This window comes from Prionailurus viverrinus, chromosome A2, assembly GCF_022837055.1.
Source record: "Prionailurus viverrinus isolate Anna chromosome A2, UM_Priviv_1.0, whole genome shotgun sequence".
NCBI classification, from domain to species: Eukaryota; Metazoa; Chordata; class Mammalia; order Carnivora; family Felidae; genus Prionailurus; species Prionailurus viverrinus.
Genome location: NC_062562.1, coordinates 11,726,053 through 11,747,287, shown reverse-complemented (window position 1 = coordinate 11,747,287; position 21,235 = coordinate 11,726,053). Strand labels below are relative to the sequence as shown.

Below are 21,235 nucleotides of genomic sequence, written 5' to 3'. Positions count from 1 at the left end.
TCTCTGTCACCGGGAACCTTGTTCTCCTTCACAGAGGCCTTGGGTCACTAGCTCTTGCCAAAGTGCCTTTTAGCACAGCCACTAGATTGTGACATGGCAGCTCTATGCCCCCAGGACTGCACAGGTGGATGCCGCCTCTCTCTTAGTTTCCTTTTCATGGCTGAATAATATTCCAGTGTGTGGATATACATCTCATTTATCTGTTCACCAGCTGGTGGACATTTGGTGTTTGTACCTTGTACCTGTTAATAGTCCTGCTGTGGACGTTTACCTGTACAAGTCTGTGAGTGTAGGTTTTCAGTGTTCTTGGGGAGATTGATAGGAGTGGATTTGCTGGGTTGGGTGGTAACTGCCAGGCCTTCTTAAAGCTTTAACCTACACCGGGCAGAGCATGGTTCCACTGCATTCTCTAGAGCAAATTGTAGCACCCCTCCCCCCACTGCCATCAAGCGTCAAGAGGGGGAACTGACACAGGGGCCCGATTGTCCGGAGGGGTTCATCTGGGTCCTCATGTAAAGCCCTCAGTGTGGAACCTGACATGTAGCAGGGACTCAACAAATGTCATTCTCTTATTACTAAGAAGAATTCAAAAGTGGGGCAGTGGGCAAAATGCACACTGCTAGGATTTAGATGGACATCCGTCAGGAGGCCTGATGGCAAATCCACGTTCAGGATTTTGGAGATTACGGGCACGCTTCTGATTAGCTGTGTCCGAGTCAGAAGATGATGGCTGGAGGCTACTAGAGGTCAGAATAACCCCAGCACTGGATGAGAGGACGAGGACACACCACATCTTCATTCTAGAAAATGGGGAACTTCGGGCACAAATGTCATAAGAAAAATCACCTGGCATTCTGCCTGTCAGAGATAACGGCTGTAAATATTTTGGCTTCTTTCGTTCCAGTATTTTTTCTGTGCATCACGTCCAAGAAGTATACATGTTTTTATAAAACCAAAATGATGATCGCAAGATATATAGTTCATATATTGCATTTTAACATTTAATATGAAATCGGGAGCATCCCATGTTGTTCAGCACTGATTTCAGTGCCTAGATTATCTGTCATCGGTCTGTGTATCTTTTTATTTATCTATTTTGAAAGTGTCATGTACAGCGTGGTGAATTTCTACACGTTGCGTATACCATAAAACAAGACCACTACCCAGGTGGAGTTAGAGAATCTTGTGGTCCCTTTCTGTCCGTAACCTTCCCAATTGCACGAATCGACCCCTAATTTGTTTACATACTTTGCTTTTACTGAACACTTGGGTTGCTTCTAATTGTTTGCCCGTACGCATGATGCTGCCGTCTACTTCCCCATATGTACACGTTTGTCTACATCTGATTGCTTTCTTTGGATACATTTCGGAAGTTGTGAAATACTGGGTCAAAGGGTATGAACATTTGGAATTGCTGTCCAACATCTTTCGTAGTGTTCCTATCCACAGTGGCTTTGCCCTCCCTGGTGCACCTGCTGCTCTGCTCAGACCATACAATTATGGTGTTGTATTACTGGGCCCCCAACCTGTTTCCTGCGCTTGGCTTCAAAACTAGATCCTCCAGAGCAGGCTCTGTGCCTGCATCCCCCTACTTGGACCCACAGTGAAATTATTTGTGTTCTCTTGTCTGTCTTTGAAGCCCTTGCTAAGAGCAGTGACCTTTCAGGGGACTATTCAAAACCAATTGAAATCGGTTTCGCTTTTAGAATAAGCAGGACTTGCCGCAAAGCCAAGCAGAACTCTGAAGCCCACCTCCGAGATCACTGATAGGGCTGAAGGAGCTAACAGAGGACAGCGTTTTTTAAAAATTCCCGCCAGATGTTAAATTCAGAGTGAACAAAGGGGTCCGAGTAGGGTGGTGGTTTACTCACATTTTTCCTGTTATTCATCGAAGGCCTCACATAACCTTATTGGGGTAAGTCCAGTAACTTTAAATTGTGCAGCTCCCAGGGGGTGTAGGTGTCTAAAGGGGGTACAGCCTCCTTTCACTTCAGAAATGAGTCCGCTGGGCGAGCCCCTGCTGTTATTACTTGCCACCATGTGGTGTTGCTGTGGAAGATTGGTCCTAAGTAGTTGTGTGAACCGGCCTGCTCGCAGCTCCCTTCTGGGATGCCCTTGCTTATGCGGCTTGGGCCTACAGTAAAACGAGCCCACTCCCTTTACCTCCAAGCTTGGCTGAGGACGCTCTACGCTCAGGCTCCTAAAACTACCCTCCTGCCACTTCCCATGGCAAGGGCAAGTCATGGGCTCGGAGCCTCTTGCCCTTTGGGGAGCCACCTCACTAGGAGGTAAGGCAGCCTTTTCAGGGGCATTACAAGCACAAAATGTCTTGTCTTCTCAGGACAGTGGGGTGGATGTCCTCTGAACCTAACTTAAAGGACACATTGCTGAAGAAGAACCATTACAGCAAAGGGGATTTACCCTGAGCCCTGCCTTTGTGTGACTGATAGGAGCCATTTCAAGTGTCTCTTCCTTGAAGCAGAAAGTCTTGCTAGGTGAACTGCAGTATCTGTCTTGGACCTAAGGGAAGCTAACGTTTTCAAGACTACCATTGAGTGGCGATCTGATTAAATTTCACTACTACATATATGTTAAATGTGGAATAAAACTATATATATATATATAACTAAACTAAAACTATGCAGATAACTATATATATATATATATATATATATATATATATATAGTTATCTGCATGAATAGGTGCATCCTAATGTGTTTATAGTATTATACTTAATATTTCGTTAAATATTTATGGAGCCCCACTGTGTCCCCCATCTATGGAACTGAACAGTTAATACCTCTGTCTGGGTGTGTGTATACAGCTGTCATGTATTGGTGACATGTTCATTCACTTATTTCAAAAATACGTAATAGGCATTGTTCTAATGGGGACACTGAGTGGAGTCAGTGCCCTTACAGAATTCAGTCATCTTAATGTTGCCTCTTAGTTTTAAAAAGGGCAGGTAAGTTGAGTGTTTTCCAAATTTTTTCTGAAATGACCTGGCCCATGCAAAACAAATTGCTTATGTCTATGTGATCCTTGATTAAAAAAATAAATAAGAGACTGTACATCTGAGTTAGAAATTAAAAGAAAGGCAGGACCAGAATATGCTTGGAGGGAGAGCTTGTTTATTTTGCTTATCTGAAGTGAGATAAAGAGTATCTCCAAATGGGCTGGTTTCCAACCTGGACCATGTACACAAAGCACCTCATTCTAGGAGGGAGAGTGAGTAAATTAAAAAGAAGTTTTTTGCCCATGTTTATTTTCTCCTGCAAGTGTGATGTAAAACTTTTCACATGTGCAGAAGGAAGCAGACACAACCACGTGCAGAAACAGCCGTTTTTGCAAAAACGCTTCCCAGAAGCATGACAAATGCAAGACTCACAGGTGTAGCACAGATCCAAGGCGCGTGTGTGGTTCTCATCAGCTGCCTCGCTCCTGTTTTAAATCTAGGTCTTCCTGTAACAACAAAAAAATTTATTTCTCCGGAGGCTGCGGCTAATAACCCACTCAGCCTGCCTTTTCACCCCTTCTCATAACAGTATTTCTAACAGGGCTTCCAGAGAGCGAGCGCTGGAGCTAGCAGAGAGCAGTGAAAAAAAAAAAAAAAAAAAAAAAAAAAAAAAAAAGGGCAGTAAAGTGGAGATGGGAAAGAGACTCCCTAGACTTGACGTTTAATTCTGGGTTTGACCTGTAACTCTGGGTGACCTTGGGCCTCAATTTCTTCCTTTGTGAAATGTATTGTTCAGAGAATGAGGGTTTCATTTTTTGCAGCATCTCCACGCAAAGCAGGGTGGGTCTTTTAAACCAGTGGTTCTCAACAGGGGACGTTCTGCCTGCCAGGGGACCTCTGGCGATGACTGGACATTTTTGGTTGACCTGACTGGAGGAGAGAGTGCTCCTGGCGTTTAGTAGGTAGAAACCCAGGATGCTGAATGTCTTAAAATGCACAGGACGGCCCCTACAACAGTGAGCCGGCCGCAAATGTCACTGGTGCCCAGGATGAGAAACCCTGGCGTTGACACACGTTTGCAACGTTGGGGGTCGGTGGGCTCAAGGGGCTGGCTTTGGGGCTTTCTAGCTGGAGTGAGGGCTCTCCCGAGAGGCGCTTCGCTGTCTCATGTGTTGGTGATCCCAGCACGCGAAGCACTGCAGACCCCCGCCCTCGGGAGGGGTGGGGGCATCCCTCTGCTCTTCTAAAGATGACCCTTCCGGGCGCATTATCACAACGTGGACTTGGCTCCCTCGCCTCCAGGAACGGCGATCGAGGGACTGGGGACCCCAGGCTCGGAAAACTTGTCAACTTCTCCCGCCCACGACTCCCGTCACCTCCTTCGGTACGGGGAAGGCTTTTCTCCCCAACGAAGAGTCCTTCCGCCGCCAACCCTGAGGCGGCCGATCGGAGTGCCCAGGTTCAAGGACTCGGCGCGCACCGCCCGTTTCCGTCGGAAACCTCAGCTCCCCAGGGCCCAGCCGGGGGCGGGGCCTCCAAGCGGCGGCCGTTGCCCCGCCCAACCGCCTCCCAACGGCTACCTCCGGCAGGCGGTGGGCGGGGAGGGGCGGCGGACCAGTACGCCTGCGCGCGCATGCGTGGGGGTGCGGGGCGTGGCTCGCGCGCGGCCCCGCCCAGACCCGGCGTCTCTGCCCGCCCTATCTCCCAACCTCCTCAGCGTGGCGCCGACGCTGCGTGCGGCGCGGGTTACCCAGAGTGCTCCGCGCAGGGGCAGCTCACTGGAGTTTGGTTCTCGAGGCGGCGGCAGCAGCGGCGGCGGCTCCGGTGGCTCCTCCTCCTCCTCTGGTGGCGGTGGCGGTGGCGCCCCGGGCCCGAGCCCCGGCTCCCCTCTCCGCCACCCCGCGTGCCCCCTCCTTCCCCGGCACCGCGGGGAACATGAGGCTCCGCTCCCGGAGGCCGGCGAGTGAGTGACCCCCGTCCCCCGCCTCAGCCCGCCCGCCCGCTGGCCCGGCCGCTCCCCCCCGCCTCGCCCAGGCAATGACAGCGGCTCCGGCGTCTCCGCAGCAGATCAGGGACCGGCTGCTGCAGGCCATCGACCCCCAGAGCAACGTAAGAACCCGCTGCGCGGGCCGGGACGGAGGCCGCGTGGGCCCGGGACCCTCCCCCTCCCCAATGCCCCTCGCCCGCCGGGCTCCGGGGAACCCGCCCGACGCCCACCTGCCCCCGAGGGCCGCTGCCATCCCGGTCTCTCGCCCCACGGGCCCGAGCCGGGGGCAGGTCAGGCAGTCTGGCGGCGCTGGGTACGTGAGGCCGAGGCTTCCGTGCGGCCTGGGCGGAGGGAGCAGAAGGGAACTGAGGCCAGAGCTTTGCCTTTTCTTCCGCTCCAGATGTATGACCCTTACTGCTCCTTACGAAGCTCACCCGCCTTGCCCTTCCCCGGGGACCCGCGACCCCCGGGAAGTCTTCCCGGCGGGGGGGAGGGGAGGGAGAAAGGCTGTGGAGCAACTGGTGTCCGGGGTATGACTCGGGCGCCTGTGCCGCCTGTGTCTCGGCCTTCTGGGTGATCAGGAAAGTCCTCCTTTCCTCTTCTCCCGGCTGGAAGCATCTTCCTGGCTTCAGAGGGACCCCCCCTCCCCGCCCCCAGCCTACTTTGCCCTTAGCCGGGTGCCCAGGGCGCGTGGAGAGTCCCCCCTTGGTTCTGCGAGTGGACATGCCTTTGCCGAGTCCCTCCTGGGATCGCTGCCGACGGTAGATGATTGTGGGGAGGGTGGGATCTTTCCTGTTGCCTTTCTAGGCCTAAATGCCCATTGCGTCTTCTGACCAAGCCAGAGCCCCGCTTTTCGGTGTGAATTAGAGGTGGTGATTTTCTTTCCTGTTCTTCAAGAACGCTCCTTCGGCTATTACTTCCCCCCACCTGAGGGTTCCGGCTTGGTGGCTTGTCACTTAGAGGGTCAGGGTCAACCCCAGGGTGTTGCTTTCTTAGATGGTCCTCCACCGAGGCTACTGTTTGCAGAGGGATCTTCTGTGCCCCTCTTCGCGTGTGTAGGGGAAGACTCGTAGTGTCTCCCCTCATGTTTTCTCAAAGGGATTGTTGGCAGTAGGGGTCATTTTCTCCTGTGGCAGGAGCAGGTTGAGCAGTAGGAAGATGTTGTGGCAGGTATGAGATGAGCCCCTGCATTTGCTGGGAGACCAGGAAGTGGCCATTGAGATCACTTTTTAATATGCTGGAGATGCAAGGAAAAAACCTTTTTGTCCTGGGCCAGGTAACTCCGGTTTCTCTCACTGTAGGGTTTTTGTTTTTCCTTTACATTGGTTTGACTAATTACTCTTAGGGCTGTGCTTTAGCCTGGTATTTTTGGAATAATTCACATTGGCTTGTATAATTTTGGTAGAAATTGAGGAGTTACGGTGTCTGTAAGTCTCTGGTTTTTGTATCATAAGTAATCCTCTTGTTCCTAGTCTTCAGGCCCCATTAAGATCGACTTGGTGGTAATTGTCTTCAACAAATGTTGTATACATTTTTGTTATGACTTTGGGGGTGGAGTAGGCACAAGCTATATAAAACCTTCCAGAATATTTTGCAGTAACTGGAGCCGCTGCAGTTCCTAAGACTGAAATATTAGAGAATAAAACAAATGACATGAAAAATGAAAGCTTGGTGACTTTTGCATCTTTTGTCCGGAGTGTAATTTCTTGAATTCCACGTGCTTGTTTGCCTTCGGGGAATCTGAGAGGTTGCTGAGATATTAGCACTGATCCTTAATGCCACCTAGGAGAGCTTTGGGATCAGGAGGCGCTTTGACAGGCAGTCATGATATGTTGTAGATTAGGTAGGGCAGTGACCTCAGAGGTTCCAGTATTGTGTAAGGCTGTAATCTAAAGGGTTCCTAGGGGGAGAGGAGAGGAGGGCAACGAGGAAGGGGGGTTAGCCAGAAGCAGGAGAGGAAACAAATCTCATTTTTGTTGTATTTTAGTGTGTACAGTAGTGTTCATTCATAGGAGCCCATGGTTGCTGTAATGGCATGGGGTTCACATGTCAAATGGCTTGTCTGGGGGGGACTTTAGTGATGGGTGTGCATAGAGTCCTGCTAAATGTGAGCGTGGTGGATGGAATTGGGAAACTGTCTCTGGATACGAGTGATGAGGAAAGTGCCTCCTTTAAATGCTGCCATTGCCAGTGACCATCTATGAGCATTGTTAGAACCTTTTGACAGGAGCGTGGCTTGAAGCAAACCCCATATAGAAACTGGAGCCGTGGCAGAATAGGTTGCCGACAGAGGTGGTGCGACCATAATTCTGCAGTTTCTCTGGATTGACCTGGGCTCAGGTGAGTGTGAGGTAGCTCCAAGAAGGCAGTGCCGGCACCCAGCTGCTTTTCTTTACCTTGACCAATTATGAACTCCACTTTGGGATAGTTAGTTGACACATATTTAAGATGCTCATGGAAAAAAAATGGGGACAGTGTTGAAGAGCCAACACTAAAATTAAACCTCTTCTGAGAGAAGCGACAGGGAATTGTGTCATGTAATGCTTACCTCTATGGGCATGCAATTATGGTTAACAAACTTAGCTTTTGCTTGAAAAATCAATGTCAGGGCAGCTGACCTAATATCCACAAGTAGCTGAGAAGTTAGGGAAATAACAAAGTAACATTTACCGACCATCTCCTTGACAAAGGAGTTCTTAAGGGAAAAGTTGTCTGTATGTTTTCAGTTCCAGTCTCTGGAGTATTTGAATTTCTGCAACAGCACACTCTGAGTTAATAATTTCTGCCAACTCAGTAATAAAGTAAATCCTCTACACTTCTTTTCAAAAAGCGACTAACAGTTTTTCAGAACAATCTAAGCCTTACTCTCCTTGTGGTGTATGTAGCCAGGGTGTTGAAAATCTCGGAAGCGCAGTGTGCGCGTTTCTTCCCGCTTAGTCTTCGTGGGTACAGTCAAGGGCCACGCCTTCTTCCTCTGCCCAGAAATTGGGAGTCCATCCACCCAAGCACAGTCTTCTCAGCAGGTGATGAACTTCTCGTTTGTATTGGAACTCCTCGTTTCATGGAAGTTCAGGCTTTGCCTTCTTGACCAGAATGTAGGCTTTGTGAGCATGGTTTGTTTCTTGTCTTCTTTCTCCAGGGCTGAAGCATTAGGCGCTTTAGGGTGCTAAGTGCTGGTTAAACTGATTGAATCCTCGCATCCTTCTTGCTATATGTGCTGAAGTTTAGTCGTGTAATATTCTAATTCAGAACTCTCTAGAACCGTGAGGCACATGGATAGAATAGGTCTGAGACGGTGGAGTGGATACTGTAACCCCATAACAAGTTGAATAATAGCACAAAGCAGGCCTTGCACAAAGCAGGTGAGCATCTCTGTAATCAGAACAGGGAGCGGCCAGAGAAGGCACTGGGGGAGAAGGGGACTTGAACTTGCCCAAGATGTCTGTGTAAAGGCCTCCTACTGATCAGGCTCTCTGGCAGGAAACTTCAGAAATGACTTTTCTTCCTTACAGTTATGCAGACGTCAGGCGCCAAGGAGAGGTGACCAAAGGGCCTCTGCAGAGAGAGACACACAAGAATGATAATTTCCCCCCCTAGGAAATTAGAAGATTAAGACGCCACCCAGCTTCTCTGGGCTGCAGGGTCTTCATGTACAAAGTGGGACTGGGAACTGGTGTATGCACCCATAAGGCTCCTTCCGGATCCAGGGTTCAGATTCTGGAAGGGGTAGCAGAGGCTCACATGAGTTGTTCTAAAAGTTTTTTTCTTTTAATGTGAGGTGCATTATGTGAACTTTCTAAAATAACAAAATTCTCACAGATACCAGAACTCTACTCAGAGATACATGCTTTACCTGACTCTGCAGCATTTGAACAGGGTCTCCTGCTTCCCCACAACAGTTCTGTAAGGGAGGGATGGTGAGCAACTGATCTCCCTTTCCTGCAGGCATAGAAACCAACAGCATAAAGACAGTAGGTGCTGTTTAAGTGGGTGCTTCCCATGGTCAGGAGAGGACAAGACGCTTTTGTTTCTTACTGACTTAATTTGAGGTGACTGCCCTAAAGTTAGGGACTTACCTGAAGTTTAAGTGACAGTGCTTCTAACTCTAAATGCCACCACACTGCTCTCAAAGGTGGAGCGATGGCTTGAGAAGAGGCCCAAGAGGTCAGTGTTCTTGAGCTGGTAAGAAAAGATGCGGGAGCCTTTTCTGTCCTACATAAGTTTATATGAGATTACAAATCGGTTTAGGTTTACCTGTGAGAGATCTAACAAGGTGATGATGTTAGACAGCCTGTCCTGGAAACATCGTACGGTTTCTGTCAGGGACAGAATCCTGGGCCAGACCATATCGTGGTGTGGCAATTGCCAACTGATGTGGAACTTTTCATGAGTATTGTGTGCTGGCTTTGTTTTCTGCTTCAAGATTACAAGCACTCATGATGTTAACTTAAAACATCATTGATCCTGCTGAAAGGAGGACTGTTACACATTGTAAAAGGGAAGGCTGTTGGTTCTGATTCTCTCCAACACGTTAAAGGTTATAAAATCTAAACGCGTGGACTCTCTGATCACTCTGGTTGCCCAAATGGCAGTGACATTCCTGTCTTTGTTCTTCGTATGTGGCCGCGGTGTGTGAAGAAGAGAGCAGTGTGGCATTTTATGACTTTGGGAAACAGGCAGGTAATAAGTGTCACTTGAGACGCAGGTGTGGGTCCTTGTTCTGACTCACTCTCTCCCTTAGAAGAAGGTGGATTTTACATTCTGTCTTCACAGAGGTCTGGTGGTCCTCAGAAGTGGCTTTAATTGTAATCATAGTATGTTGTCCTGCCTGGAAGTCACAGAGTCCTGGAGGATTGTCCAAGATCAGCTTGTGGGAAGGGGCCTTTGTCCTGATACAGTTGTAAGAAGACTCCATGGTCACCTGGGCTCCTGGGCTCAAGATGTAGCTGCGTGTGGCAGGACATGCACTTGAGGTTAGGTGAAGGAGAGGAGCTGTTCACCTGTGCCTCGATTTTGGTGTCTCTGCAAGCCATCTTCTCAGACAGAGCTCCAGTTTAACTGGAACCAGGCCTCAGTCCAGTCCCTAGGTGACTGCAGTTCTGTGGGCATGTCTCCTGCCCAACCCCCACTGTAAATCGCCTTCTGGAAGCTGGGGGCTTTGTCTCCATCAGTAGAAGTTGTGCCCCTTTCTTCTCCCTTATGGGAGGCTGTCCTGAGTCTGTCTGGTCCCTTTGGGACCCCTCAGCTGGTTGTTGGAGTGGGTGACTGAGTTTGTGGTTTGGCGAGTGACTGCATAGGCAGTGCGTTTTCAGCCTGGTCTTTCTAGTGCCCAGACTTGGAGCCCCCATCTGAAACTCCCCCTTTTCGCTCTCAGAGCACTGAGCTAGTATTGACATGGAGATTCCTTGATTCCTTGAACTGGGGAGTATTTCTTGCATAAGGAAGACATACCAATATTCTGCATGCGGTGTTTAAAAGTGCTCTCTGAATGAATTCCAGGTCTGAGGAGGCCATACACTTAACATCTCAATTGTCAACTGATATATACTGTTGATGGAGAAATGTGGTAAAGCTGAAAAAGGTGGCTCAGCAGTTGAATAAACATTTCTAGCCATTGCTTATGGTGTTGGGTGTGGAGGGTGCAGACCTGGAGATGCCCAGCCCCTACCCTTGAAGGACCTGGAACAGGAAGAGAATGTGCATGTGGGCAGTCTGGGGTGGAGGGTGGGGATCAGCGTCAGGGGAGGCCTTACAGGGCTATAGCTCGTAGGTCCAAATGGAGGAGTTGTTCATGTTTCTTATTCAAAGGTAGTTCAGAATTCTTAAGAGCATGAAATGACTTCTAGAGCACTGTATAGTTTGTTTTCAGAGTGAAAAGTTTTACAGTCACATACAGAAAGCCAGCTCTTGGTTCATCTCTGATCTGAGGGAGACAGAATTTGACGAATAGCTGGCAAACCCTTGAACAATTTGCCCTCTCAGCAGTGGGAGGGGAGGGGGACAAGTGTCAGGCTCTCTGGAGGACCTGGGGTCTGCTTTCAAGTATTTGAAGAGCTGTTGTACCCCGGGTTAGGTTTGCTCTGTGTGGATTTTCGAGGCAAACCTAGTAGGGGAAGGCAGGAGTTCCTGGAGGGAGGCCGTGCTGCACTTGGGGAGCTCTTGATTATTGTCCGAGCTGGCTCAAGACAGTCCAGAACCACTGTGCCAAGTGGGTGTGCACATGTATCTGGGCCCTCTGTGTGGACCCCCAGACGCCTGCCCAAAAACTCCTGGAGGTCCTGTGATGGCATGAGGAGCCTGCTAAAAAGGAGAAAGGTCGTATCAGGTGACGTGTCATTGCCAGGCAGGTGGGGTCGAGAGCCTTCGAATGCTCCTGGGACTGCAAGGAAGTTCCCTGGCTCCATCCATCTGCTGGAGGCTGTAAAACGGATAGCCGCAGCCTACCCAACACCTAGTATGTGCCAGGTACAGTGTGGAGCGCTTGGCTTCCTGTTTGCTCTCTGAACTAGTCCTAGAGGTAGATGTTCCATCTTCCATTCAGGAGAGAGCAGAGATTAATGATCTCCACTGTCGTGGAGGAGGCTATGGGCCTATACCCAGTGCTGGTAGGCTCAGAAGCAGTGGGCTTAACTCTTGCCTCCTACATAAGAAGTGCCCCGGAGGGAATTTGGACTCCGCTGTGTCTTCTGTGGTTTAACCTCATAAATACAAAGTGTTTTTAAATGTTGTTTTGTGTTTCCATTTCCATCCCAGTTGGGACAGTCTTTCCCTCTTTGAAATCTTCTAGCCTAATGGCTCCTAACCTTTTTGCCTGTCAGGATCCAGTTCTGTGATCAGAAATATTCAGGGGGCTCCTGGGTGTCTCAGCCGGTTAAGTGTCTGACTCTTGATTTTGGCTCAGGTCATGATCTCATGGTTCATAAGGGCAAGCCCCATGTCCGGCTCTGTGCTCACAGCGCAGAGCCTGCTTGGGATTCCCTCTCTTTCCCTCTCTCTCTGCCCCTCCCCCAGTTGTGTGCTCACGCAAAAATAATAAATTTGTGCTGTCTCAAAAATAAGTAAACTTAAAAAAAAAAAGAAATATTCAGGAACTTGCATATATTGACAGGTGTACTTTGAGTAGCTGTTTTTTTGAGACAATTCAAGGAAAGAAGCTACTCTTAATCTAGTCATGCTTTGAAATGAAGTTGTATCTTATCAAAACGGCGTCTACTTAAATCTGTAAGCTAACCTTCTTTGTTTGTGTGCGACACCTAGGTTGGGACTCTCTGTACCTCACATTTGTGACCTTCTGTCATCGCTACTATTCTCTCCCAGAAACCTTTCCTGCTTTAATCCAAGACCGTCTCCCTCAGGCACTGTACATAACTTAAAAACCCTACATTCCTGCTGATAACCGGTCTTGTTGATTGCATTTTCCTTGGGGTCGCGAGCTCCTTGGTAGTGGAGCACGAGTTAATCCCCATGTTTCTAGGGCTTCCATAGCAAGCCTGTGCTCAGAAGCTTGTTGATCTTCCTGTGAAAAGGGCCAATATCGGGAGTTAACTGTCAGCACTTACCCAGCAGACACACAGCTAGAAAGGATCACGCTGGGATCGGGAATCCTTCCCTCCTGCCCAGTCCTCACCCACCTGCCACCACCTCCCTGGACACCTGAGAGAGCGCAGTAGTGGGTACAAGGTCAGCATTCTACTCTCCTGCCAGAGTCTGGGTCTTTATGCTGGGTTTGTCTACGGGATGTTTTTATGCCAGGCTGGGAGAGAAGTTGTACCTGAAATGCTTTGTGCTGTCTCTTGAACTGGCTGAGGAAAAGGCGTGAGGCATTTTTTTCCCTTCTATTTCTTGGCTGTTATTTTTTACCCCTGTGACAGGGAAAAAAGATGACTCTTGATCTTAGATCCCTGTCTGTCTGTGGACCCTGGAGATACTGTTCAAATGCTGCCTTGGGGCCCTTTTGGTCACGTGACAAACGAGACACTCTCTGGACGCTCCGCTTCCCTGGGTTTCATCAGGGTCAAAAAATGGGTGATGGTTCCTCCAGGCCATACCCTGCAGTGAGTCAGCCTTGTGGCTGCTGTGGCGGTCCCAGTCACCCATCCACTGTGGGCACAGAGTGATTTTGTAAGTGGTTGGCTGTGGCCAGCCTTGACTCCGTGGTGGGGGATTTTGTGATCTTCTCATGGAAGACTTAGGTGTATGTGAGCCCAGCTCACAACAAGAGCCCGGTAGGTGGCCTGGCAGTCCTCCTCCAGGCACCGGTAGCCCCCCCTGCCCTGCCCGCACTTGTACCTTTGGCCCCATCCCCTACCTGCACCTCTGGTCACACACCTGGCTCTGGGTAACCACCTGATCTACCAAGCTGGCCGCAGCTTTGCCTGCCCACAGCGGGGCTGGGTTCATTAGCTCTCTCGACCTCTCTTGCCATCAGGTCCCTGGTCCGGCTCAGGTTGGCATATGGGGTGGTGGCCACATCCTCTTTCCCCAGGTGATCCCCAAGGTAACTAACTGCCCTCTTCTTCTTAAGGCCAGCCCTTCTGGAAGCCACGTCAGGTAGACCCTTCCCAACTTTATTTGCCCCATGCATCTTGCAACTGTGCCAGGCAGGCAGTTGGCAAGCTGACTTTTAGTGCTGTCTGTGGGGGTCAAGTGCCAGTGATGTGTGTAGGATATAAAATAGGAACGGTTTACCCTTTTTGCTGATGGTTTCACATTTGCTTCAAGTATTCTGTTGGCCAGCCTCCCCCAGAGGGAGCTCAAATGTGAAAGGGCTGATTGGCTTGTGCCACTCAAAGGCTCTGAGGTGAGTCTGTTCTCAGGTGAGGCCCTGGTTTTGTTCCATCTCTTTTGTAGTGTTCCCTCTGCACAGTGGGGTGTCCTCCTTGTCCTTCCAACCCCTGCAGCTTTGGGATTCACCCTCTTTGACCATCAGCCAGGGGAAGAAAGACGAGGTGATGCTCTCCCAGAAGTCCCAGCACACATTTTCTGATGCCATCTATGGGCTTTGATGCAATTAGTAGGCTGTGTTGATTGGTTCACCCCTGGTGTTGGTTCCACCCAGACCGGCCCAGAATAGAGGGGATGCTCCCAGGAAACATCAGAGTCCTGTTTGTGGGAGGGGGTAGTGGTATGGAGAACAAGCTGGCAATGTCCCCTGGGCGCGTGTGGGTTTAATCACCACTCTGGTGTGATAATACCATCAAATAGTTGGGCATGCTGGCCTGGGAGACTTGGGTCCAGAAACAAAATGGGTGTAACTGAAATGTAAGGCCTGGAGTAAGCAATGGAGTGGTTTGGATGATAGGAGGTCACAGCATGGCATTCTGAGTACCCACCCACAGATTCTGATTTCCCCGCAGTCACACTTGGGTACTTTGCTCTTACCTTGTGTTAAAGCAGGTGCCGGCTTGTAGCTTCTACCCCATTCTGGGCTGAGGAGCACTTGGGGAATCTAAGAGAGCCTGCCACAGTGCTGCTCATTCTCCCAAGCCCATCATCTCTCCTGGTGCTGCACCTGGTGCAGGCAGGGGAAGTGGTGCAGTCCAGGAGGCCCCGGGCTCACACAGGCCTCCTGTAGCTGTGAGGCGGCACCCGGACCCAGGCAAGAGCCGAGTTCTCTGGACTTCTGTCCTCTTGGCCCAGAGGCATGGATGGACACTGGATGGTCTCTTCACATCTGATCGTTCTGCCCCTTTCCTCTTGCTTGTCCCCTCCCTTTGGTTAACCTGGGTAACCGGAAACTGGTACCTGCATTTCCGGGCCTGGCTTCTTCCCCTTAGGTTAACTGAGAAGGGTAGGGTCAGGTGATCCTTCACAGCCTTCTCCATTTTTCCCTCTGTTTGTTGGGGTGGGGGGGAGGGGTGGCTCTCAGCAAGCACCTGAAGTTGGTGATGTCTGCTCCCCCTTTGCTGGATGCTGGCAGCCTGGCAGTGACAGAAGTGGGCCACATGTTTTAGTTCAGGCATGATCATGGGGGGAAAGGTTTGTGAATGGTTATTTCACTTTCACTTCTATTTTAACGGAGCTTCTCAAGCATTTAAAATTCTCAGCTTGAAGATTGGTGGACAAGCCAGTGCTGGCACTGAATGCAGGAGCCTAACTTCTCACCAAAGGGCAAGAAACATCGCCCTCCCAAGTGTTATGTGAGCTTGCCCTGCTTTTGCTTGTAACTTCTCTCACCCCATCACTGAGTCAGAGTGCTGTTTGTGTGTGTCTCTCTTTCTGTCTGCCTTGTGGACAGATTTCTCCAATGTGGTGGGAAATGAAGCAGCCTCAGAGTTTGACTTTTTGAAGGCTAGGCCATTGAAGAAGGGATTCACACACTTGCTTCCAGTGTGAAAACTCTTGGAGAATCAGCTCTGGCTTGGCTTGGGGGTGAGGGGGCCTTGGAAGAAATGGCCATGCCCACAGGAGGTCAAAGAGGAGCATGTAGAGACAGGGTCTGCAGTTCAGACAGAAACAATAGGTGCCCCCAGACTGCTATAGTTATCCCAGGTGGCTGGTCGGAAATGGGCGGGGGCAGGGGCGGGGCCAGGGCTGTCTTAGGGTTTCTGTGATTCTGCTTGTCAGCTCCTCCTAGAGGAGACTGGGCACCTGCTTGTCGCCCTGAGGATGAAACTCCTGTGTTAGGATGACCGTGAACATGGTTTTCTATCTGGTGGGTGGTGGGCTTCCCCAAATTGGGAAATAGAAGTGGCATCATCTGCTGTGCTTGTGTTTGTCATTCCAGACTGTCTTTCTGGGTCATTGTGCTGTCTTCAGTTCTCTGCTGTGCTGAATGTTCCTCTGCAGGAGTGAACCAGGCCTGAGGCCTAACACTGATTGGTGCCCGTCGTCCCCTGTCCCCCTTGCACCTTGCTGTGTCGGCCATTCCATTCTCTCCAAACCCCTGCCCATGGTGCCTCCTTACCCCCAAGTGTTTTGGCTTTGCCCTGCACTGCCCAAGACCCTGTCTGCCTTGAAGGCGTTCCCCAGGTGTTCTTAGAGCCATGGCTTCCAACAGCACCTGAACTCTCTCTCTCCAACAGACTGCTGTCCTGGATGTGCAGAAGGCCCATTCCAAAGTGGAGGCACCTTCTTTCCTCCTGCCTTTCTGTGCCATGCTGTGGTGGTTGGTGGTGCCACCACTCCTTGGGCTACTTCAGAGTTCTCCTGGGGTCCGCCTCCCATGGCAGCCCCCTTCCCGAAAAATGGGATCTCCAGGGAGGTCTGGTGCAGCTGCTTAGCAGCTGGTCTGCCTCCTGCTCTCTCCTCCACACCAGCCAAAGAGTGAATGTCCCCAAACACAGACGTTTCATCCTCTCTGTAGGGGCTTCGTGGCTGACTGGATATAAAGTCTGAGTCCTTTAGGTAGCATATAGTGGAGAAAACGGTCTTTGGGTAGGAAAACTTGGGTTTTGTCATTAGACTGAACTAACCTGGAATCTTGATTCTGCTGTTCACCTTGCAGCCTTGGATGAGGTCAGGTTTTCAGCCTGAGTTTTGTCAGGAGGATGTACACACGCTGCTTAGGAAGGCTGTTGAGAATGGGATGTGGCCCCAGTGCAGATGTGCCCCAGGTGCTGATATACAGGGTAGCTAACAGTTCACAGGCTTGGTAGTGGGCAGCCCATCCAGCTGCCAGTTCCTGTCCTTCCCCTCTGGTCCATGCCTATTGGATGATTAGTTACTGAGAACTAGCCAATCATGGGGCTGTGTCTTCCTGGCCAGTGACTGGTTTGAGAATGGGCCCATGACCCAATCAGATCCTATGAAAGTTTTAGCACTTTGCTGGGGTAGTTGGGGTAGACGTGAATGGGGAAGATATGAGCTGGTTGTTGCTGTAATCTCCTGCTTGGGAACATCCTGCCCAGGAGTGAGACCTGTCCAGAGAGTTGAGGGAAGATTAGGTCACCATGTCCCAGCTGGCCCAAGGCGAGTCCTACCCTGAACTTTTCAGTTAAGTGAGCCACTGACTTCTTTTCTGGATGAGGCTCAATTAAGCTGCCTTTTCTGTTACTTGCAATCAAGAGAGTCTAGATGGAATCAACCGAGAACGTTGTGCCCCAGTGTCTGGCTCAGGCGTTTTCTCTCCCCCACTGCTGCTCTAGCCACGCTCAGCTGCTGACCTGCTTGTGTACCCACACCTGGATGTCCTGCCCTCTTTTTTCCCCTCCCTCCCTCTTTTCTTCCTCCTTCCCCCTTTTCTTCCTCCCTCCTTCCCTTCCTATCTGCCTCTCTGGGCTCTGGGCCCAGGGTGCCTCCCCCAGCAAGGCCAGGGCCAGATCTTCCAGGAGCACTGTCTTCTGGCTGTTCCTGGCGTCCTGGTCTGATCTTTCTCATAGCATCTTTAACGTATCTAGCATGCCTGTGTCGCATCCCCCGCCTCCCCCCCCACCGCCTTGGTTCTTTTGCTGGTGCATAGTGAGCCTGTTCATTCTGTTAGAGTCAGTGACCAGTTTATGAACCAATGTGGGTCCGTCTCTAATTTCAAGTGACAGATGAGCACAAGCAGTACCTAACTTGGGAGGATCTAGTTGGGTTTAGAGTAAGAGTTCAGGTTTGGTGGGGCCTGGGCAGGGCAGTGCTCAGCTCATGAGTATTGGGGTGGGGGTTGGGGTGGCTGGTTCCCTGGAGGATTCTCCTCTTCCTGATAGGAGTACTTGGTCCTCTCCAGACCTCAGCCTTTCGGGGTCCTCCCGTGGTATGTTTGTTCTCTTGGAACTGTAGTGGCATAGTTAGCACTCTGGCACCAAGCCTGTCCCCTGTGTGTCCCGTAGTTCTAGGGAGTCTCGGGATTCTGTAAGCTGGTGACAGGACCCAGGGAAGGGGGAGGGTGTGCTTGGAGAGCATATACCTCCTCCCTCTCTTGGGCCAGGCCCAGGCCGCGATGACTCCCCCCAGCAGGGGGCTCTGAACCCTGAACACCAGCTGTGAGGGCTGCCACTTCAGCTCCTTCTCTGGCCTCTGCCTATGTGGCCTTGGGGCAAACCATTTAATGTTTCTGAGGCTCAGTTTCTTTATTTGTGGCTTGGGGCTATGGGAGCCATCTCTTGGTGGTGTCCCGAGAGGCTCAGCACATCCGTGGCAGGGACAGTGCCCAGCTTCTGTGTAGTCACCTAGATGACCATGAAGGACTGGGTACTGTTTGTTATAGGTGAGCAAAAGTGGGAGGGAGGTTGTCCATGCGGAGGCCCTGCAGAAAGGGGAGAATAATCCTATCAGTGATAATAGACCTGCCTGTGGAGTTCAGCCAGGGAGGGGCTGGATCCCACTCAATCTGGTGAGCAGCCTTGCTAAACACATCAGCTGCTCAAGGTCTTTTGGTGTAATCTTCATAAAGGTTATTTCTTAATCTTTGGACCTTAATAGAAACTGGAGGACCAAAGCATCAGCTGTTAATGTGTCCTCGCTCTCTGCTAGGTATTATCCCATTTCATAGATGAGCAAGGTTAAATAGCTAGTCACCTGGTCACTGCATAGCTGACCTCAAGAGCGTTTGCTTTCGTCATGAGACAATATGGCGGGCGCTGCAGAGAGGAGAGGAGAGGAGAGGAGAATCCCTGTGGAGGTCTTTGCTTCCTTCCAGAGCACTGTGTCCTGATGGAGATGGTCTCCGTCTGTGCTATCCAGTAAGGTAGCTGTGAGCCACATGGGGATCATGAGTACCTAACATGTGGCTGGTAAGACCAAGGAACTGACTTTTAAATTTCTATTTAATTTTCATGCCCACCTGAGGACAGAGCACTTCTAGGGCCTCTCGGATTACTTGTGCTTTGGGTCAGGACTGGGGGCTGTTGCTGCCTTTTTCCACATGAGAGGTGGGGGAGGAGTTTGCACCTGAGCTGGCATAGGGGCGCAGAATGGGGCTCCTGTCCCTTCCTAGCCATCCTCTTCTCTCAACCCCCACCCAGGCACACAGCTTTGGTGTCTCTAATGTCTCTAGAGCCTCCGAGCTATATCTGCTCGCTCCATTCGTGAGGTCTCCTCTTAGGGAAGAAAGCCTTCTCATTTCTTAAGTCTGGGTTGATTAATGTTGTTAACAACTAAATAGATATCCTTGGAGCCTCCCTCCTAAGTAAAGAGAGATGGGCAGATGGACAGATGGAATGAAGAACAGAAAGAGAAGTATTTTAGGAGTGCCTGGGTGGCTCAGTCGGTTAAGCATCTGACTTGGGCTCAGGTCATGATCTCATGGTTCCTGAGTTTGAGCCCTGCATCGGGCTGTCTGCTGTCAGCACAAAGCCTGCTTTGGATCCACTGTATCCCTCTCTCTCTGCCCCTCCTCTGCTCACATTCTCTCTCTCTCTTTCTCAAAAATAAATAAAACATTTTTAAAAAAAGTATTTAATATGCAAGGGTTTGAAGTTAGACCCTGTGAGAAATAAGCCCACTACCCCAATCAAAGGAGGGACACGGACTCAGAGCACAGGGAAGCTAGGGTTTAATCAACATTCTTGCAGGAACAGGTGTCTGATGGACAGGGGCACAGTTGGGGCAGTTACAGCAGGCAATTTATCTCCTAGTGTGCAAATCCCTCCCCTGGTTCCTCATTGGCTGAATACTACAGAGGTTACAGCCTTACAGGTAGTTGCCTATGTCCATGTAAGAGAAAAAGTCTGGTTGAACACATGTGTGTTCCTTGAGGTAACACAAAGACTTCAGTTCTTTGGTGCATGCTCATTGCAAAGTCCACAAAAAATAAGCCCACAAAATGGGGAGGGAAAGAAGAACCAGGAAGTGAAGTGTCTAAGGGTTGGGACTCAGTTGTCAGGGGGCGGGGGGAGGGGAGTGGTTACATATTTCCGAAAGGTTGTAAACCTATTGTTAACTAAACAGCACAGCTTTTATTTGGTATTTCTGAAAATGAATCATCTCACTTCTCACAGATCCAGATTCAAATCTCTATGGCTTTCTCTGAGATGTTTTTCATTGGACAAGTCACATCAGATATTTGCTGTCAATCTCAAATTAGCTGTTGTCTAAAAAGTGAGAACAAGATAAGCCCTACCATACTGAAGAGTACATAGAAGGCACTGAACCTGTACGTATAAGCCCCTTCCCACTTTCCTGGGAGTAGGGGCAGTTATTCTCCTGGATGATTTTGTAGATACTTAACTTTGGTTTTCACTGATGCTCTTCTTCCTCAAAGATAGTCTTCCCTTTAGTGTGAGCAGTTACCAGACAACGTTGCATAATTTTACACATTTCTAAAAGCTCCCTGGGGGGGGGAAAAAGGAAGAAATAGGTTGTAGAACAAAAATCTCAGACTGGTAGAACGGAAGGCGTACTTTGGAAGAGGTGCTTGGGATTGGAACTCCCAGTCAGGATTAAAATCTGTCTGAACTTTTCTGAATCCTTTTCTTTGTACGGCATTTGCAGCTGAGGGTGATCAAACTATGAATTTGTGTGTGAACTCGCTTTTAGGAAGGAATGTCCTTTCTGTATGAAGATAGGGTATGCAGAATCAATAGTCCCAAGATCTCAGAGACATTAGCAGACAGAGATGTTGATGTGATTAATAATCAGAAATTATACCTGGTACTCAAATGTGTGGGAAGAATGGCATTGTCAGGAAATCAAGGTTTAGCGTTAAAGCTACCCTGTTGCCATTTTGTATCTCCTAGTCTGTCTCCCACCCTGCTCGCCTCATCCCACACCACCCTGCTGGCAGGATCCAGGAGCTACTTCATACTTCACCCTTTTGGGAAGTATTTACATAGGGAGAGGCATAGCCACTAGTGTCCTTTGATCTAGTCATTTTACTCTTAGGAACTTACCAACAGATAGATACATGATGAATTTTAATAACACTGTTAATAGATATATTCACATGATTGTGATTGTTGATGTCATTAATTAAACGGCATGGGAGAAGCTTAGGAAACACAGTACACTGCAGAGTCGAGTGGCATAGGGCTGTGAAGAAGAGTCCTGAAGCCTCTGTAGAAAAATGGACAAGTCATGCTATGGTGAAGAAAAGGAGCATTTTTGTTAGCCAAGCACAAGCAGAAAAGGCACAAAAACTAGAGCTTTGGATAAAATGAGAACCGCTTGTGTTGAGGCAGTAGGAGTACTTTGTTTTTGTTTTTCCTATGCTCCATTGTCTTTATTTTTTTTAATGTTTATTTATTTTGAGAGAGAAAAAGAGCGAGCAGGGAGGGGGAGAGAGAGGCAGAGAGAATCCCAACTCAAGGCTCCATCCCACGAACCTGAGATCGTGACGTGAGCCAAAGTCGGGTGTGCTTAACCAACTGAGCCAGCGTTGTCTTTTTAATTAAGCAGTAAAAAAATGAAAATAAAAGTAGACTGCTTT

At 49.8% G+C, this 21,235-nt stretch overlaps 1 protein-coding gene across 3 annotated transcripts in view; it reads left to right on the top strand.

The window, feature by feature from the left end:
• Positions 1 to 4,733: 4,733 nt before the first annotated feature.
• Positions 4,734 to 21,235, top strand: part of MED26 (mediator complex subunit 26) — a 52,792-nt gene continuing 36,290 nt past the window's right edge. Inside the window, exons 1-2 of one of the 3 annotated variants that reach the window (XM_047841650.1) lie at positions 4,734 to 5,066; positions 19,809 to 19,963. Coding sequence is in view for 1 of the 3 variants with exons in the window: in XM_047841649.1 (XP_047697605.1) it covers positions 4,995 to 5,066 (72 nt within the window). In the remaining 2 variants the exon portion in view is untranslated. Of the gene's footprint in view, positions 5,067 to 6,872; positions 7,285 to 19,808; positions 19,964 to 21,235 lie in introns of those variants that run through there. The other 2 variants (XM_047841649.1, XM_047841652.1) reach the window with 2 other exon arrangements.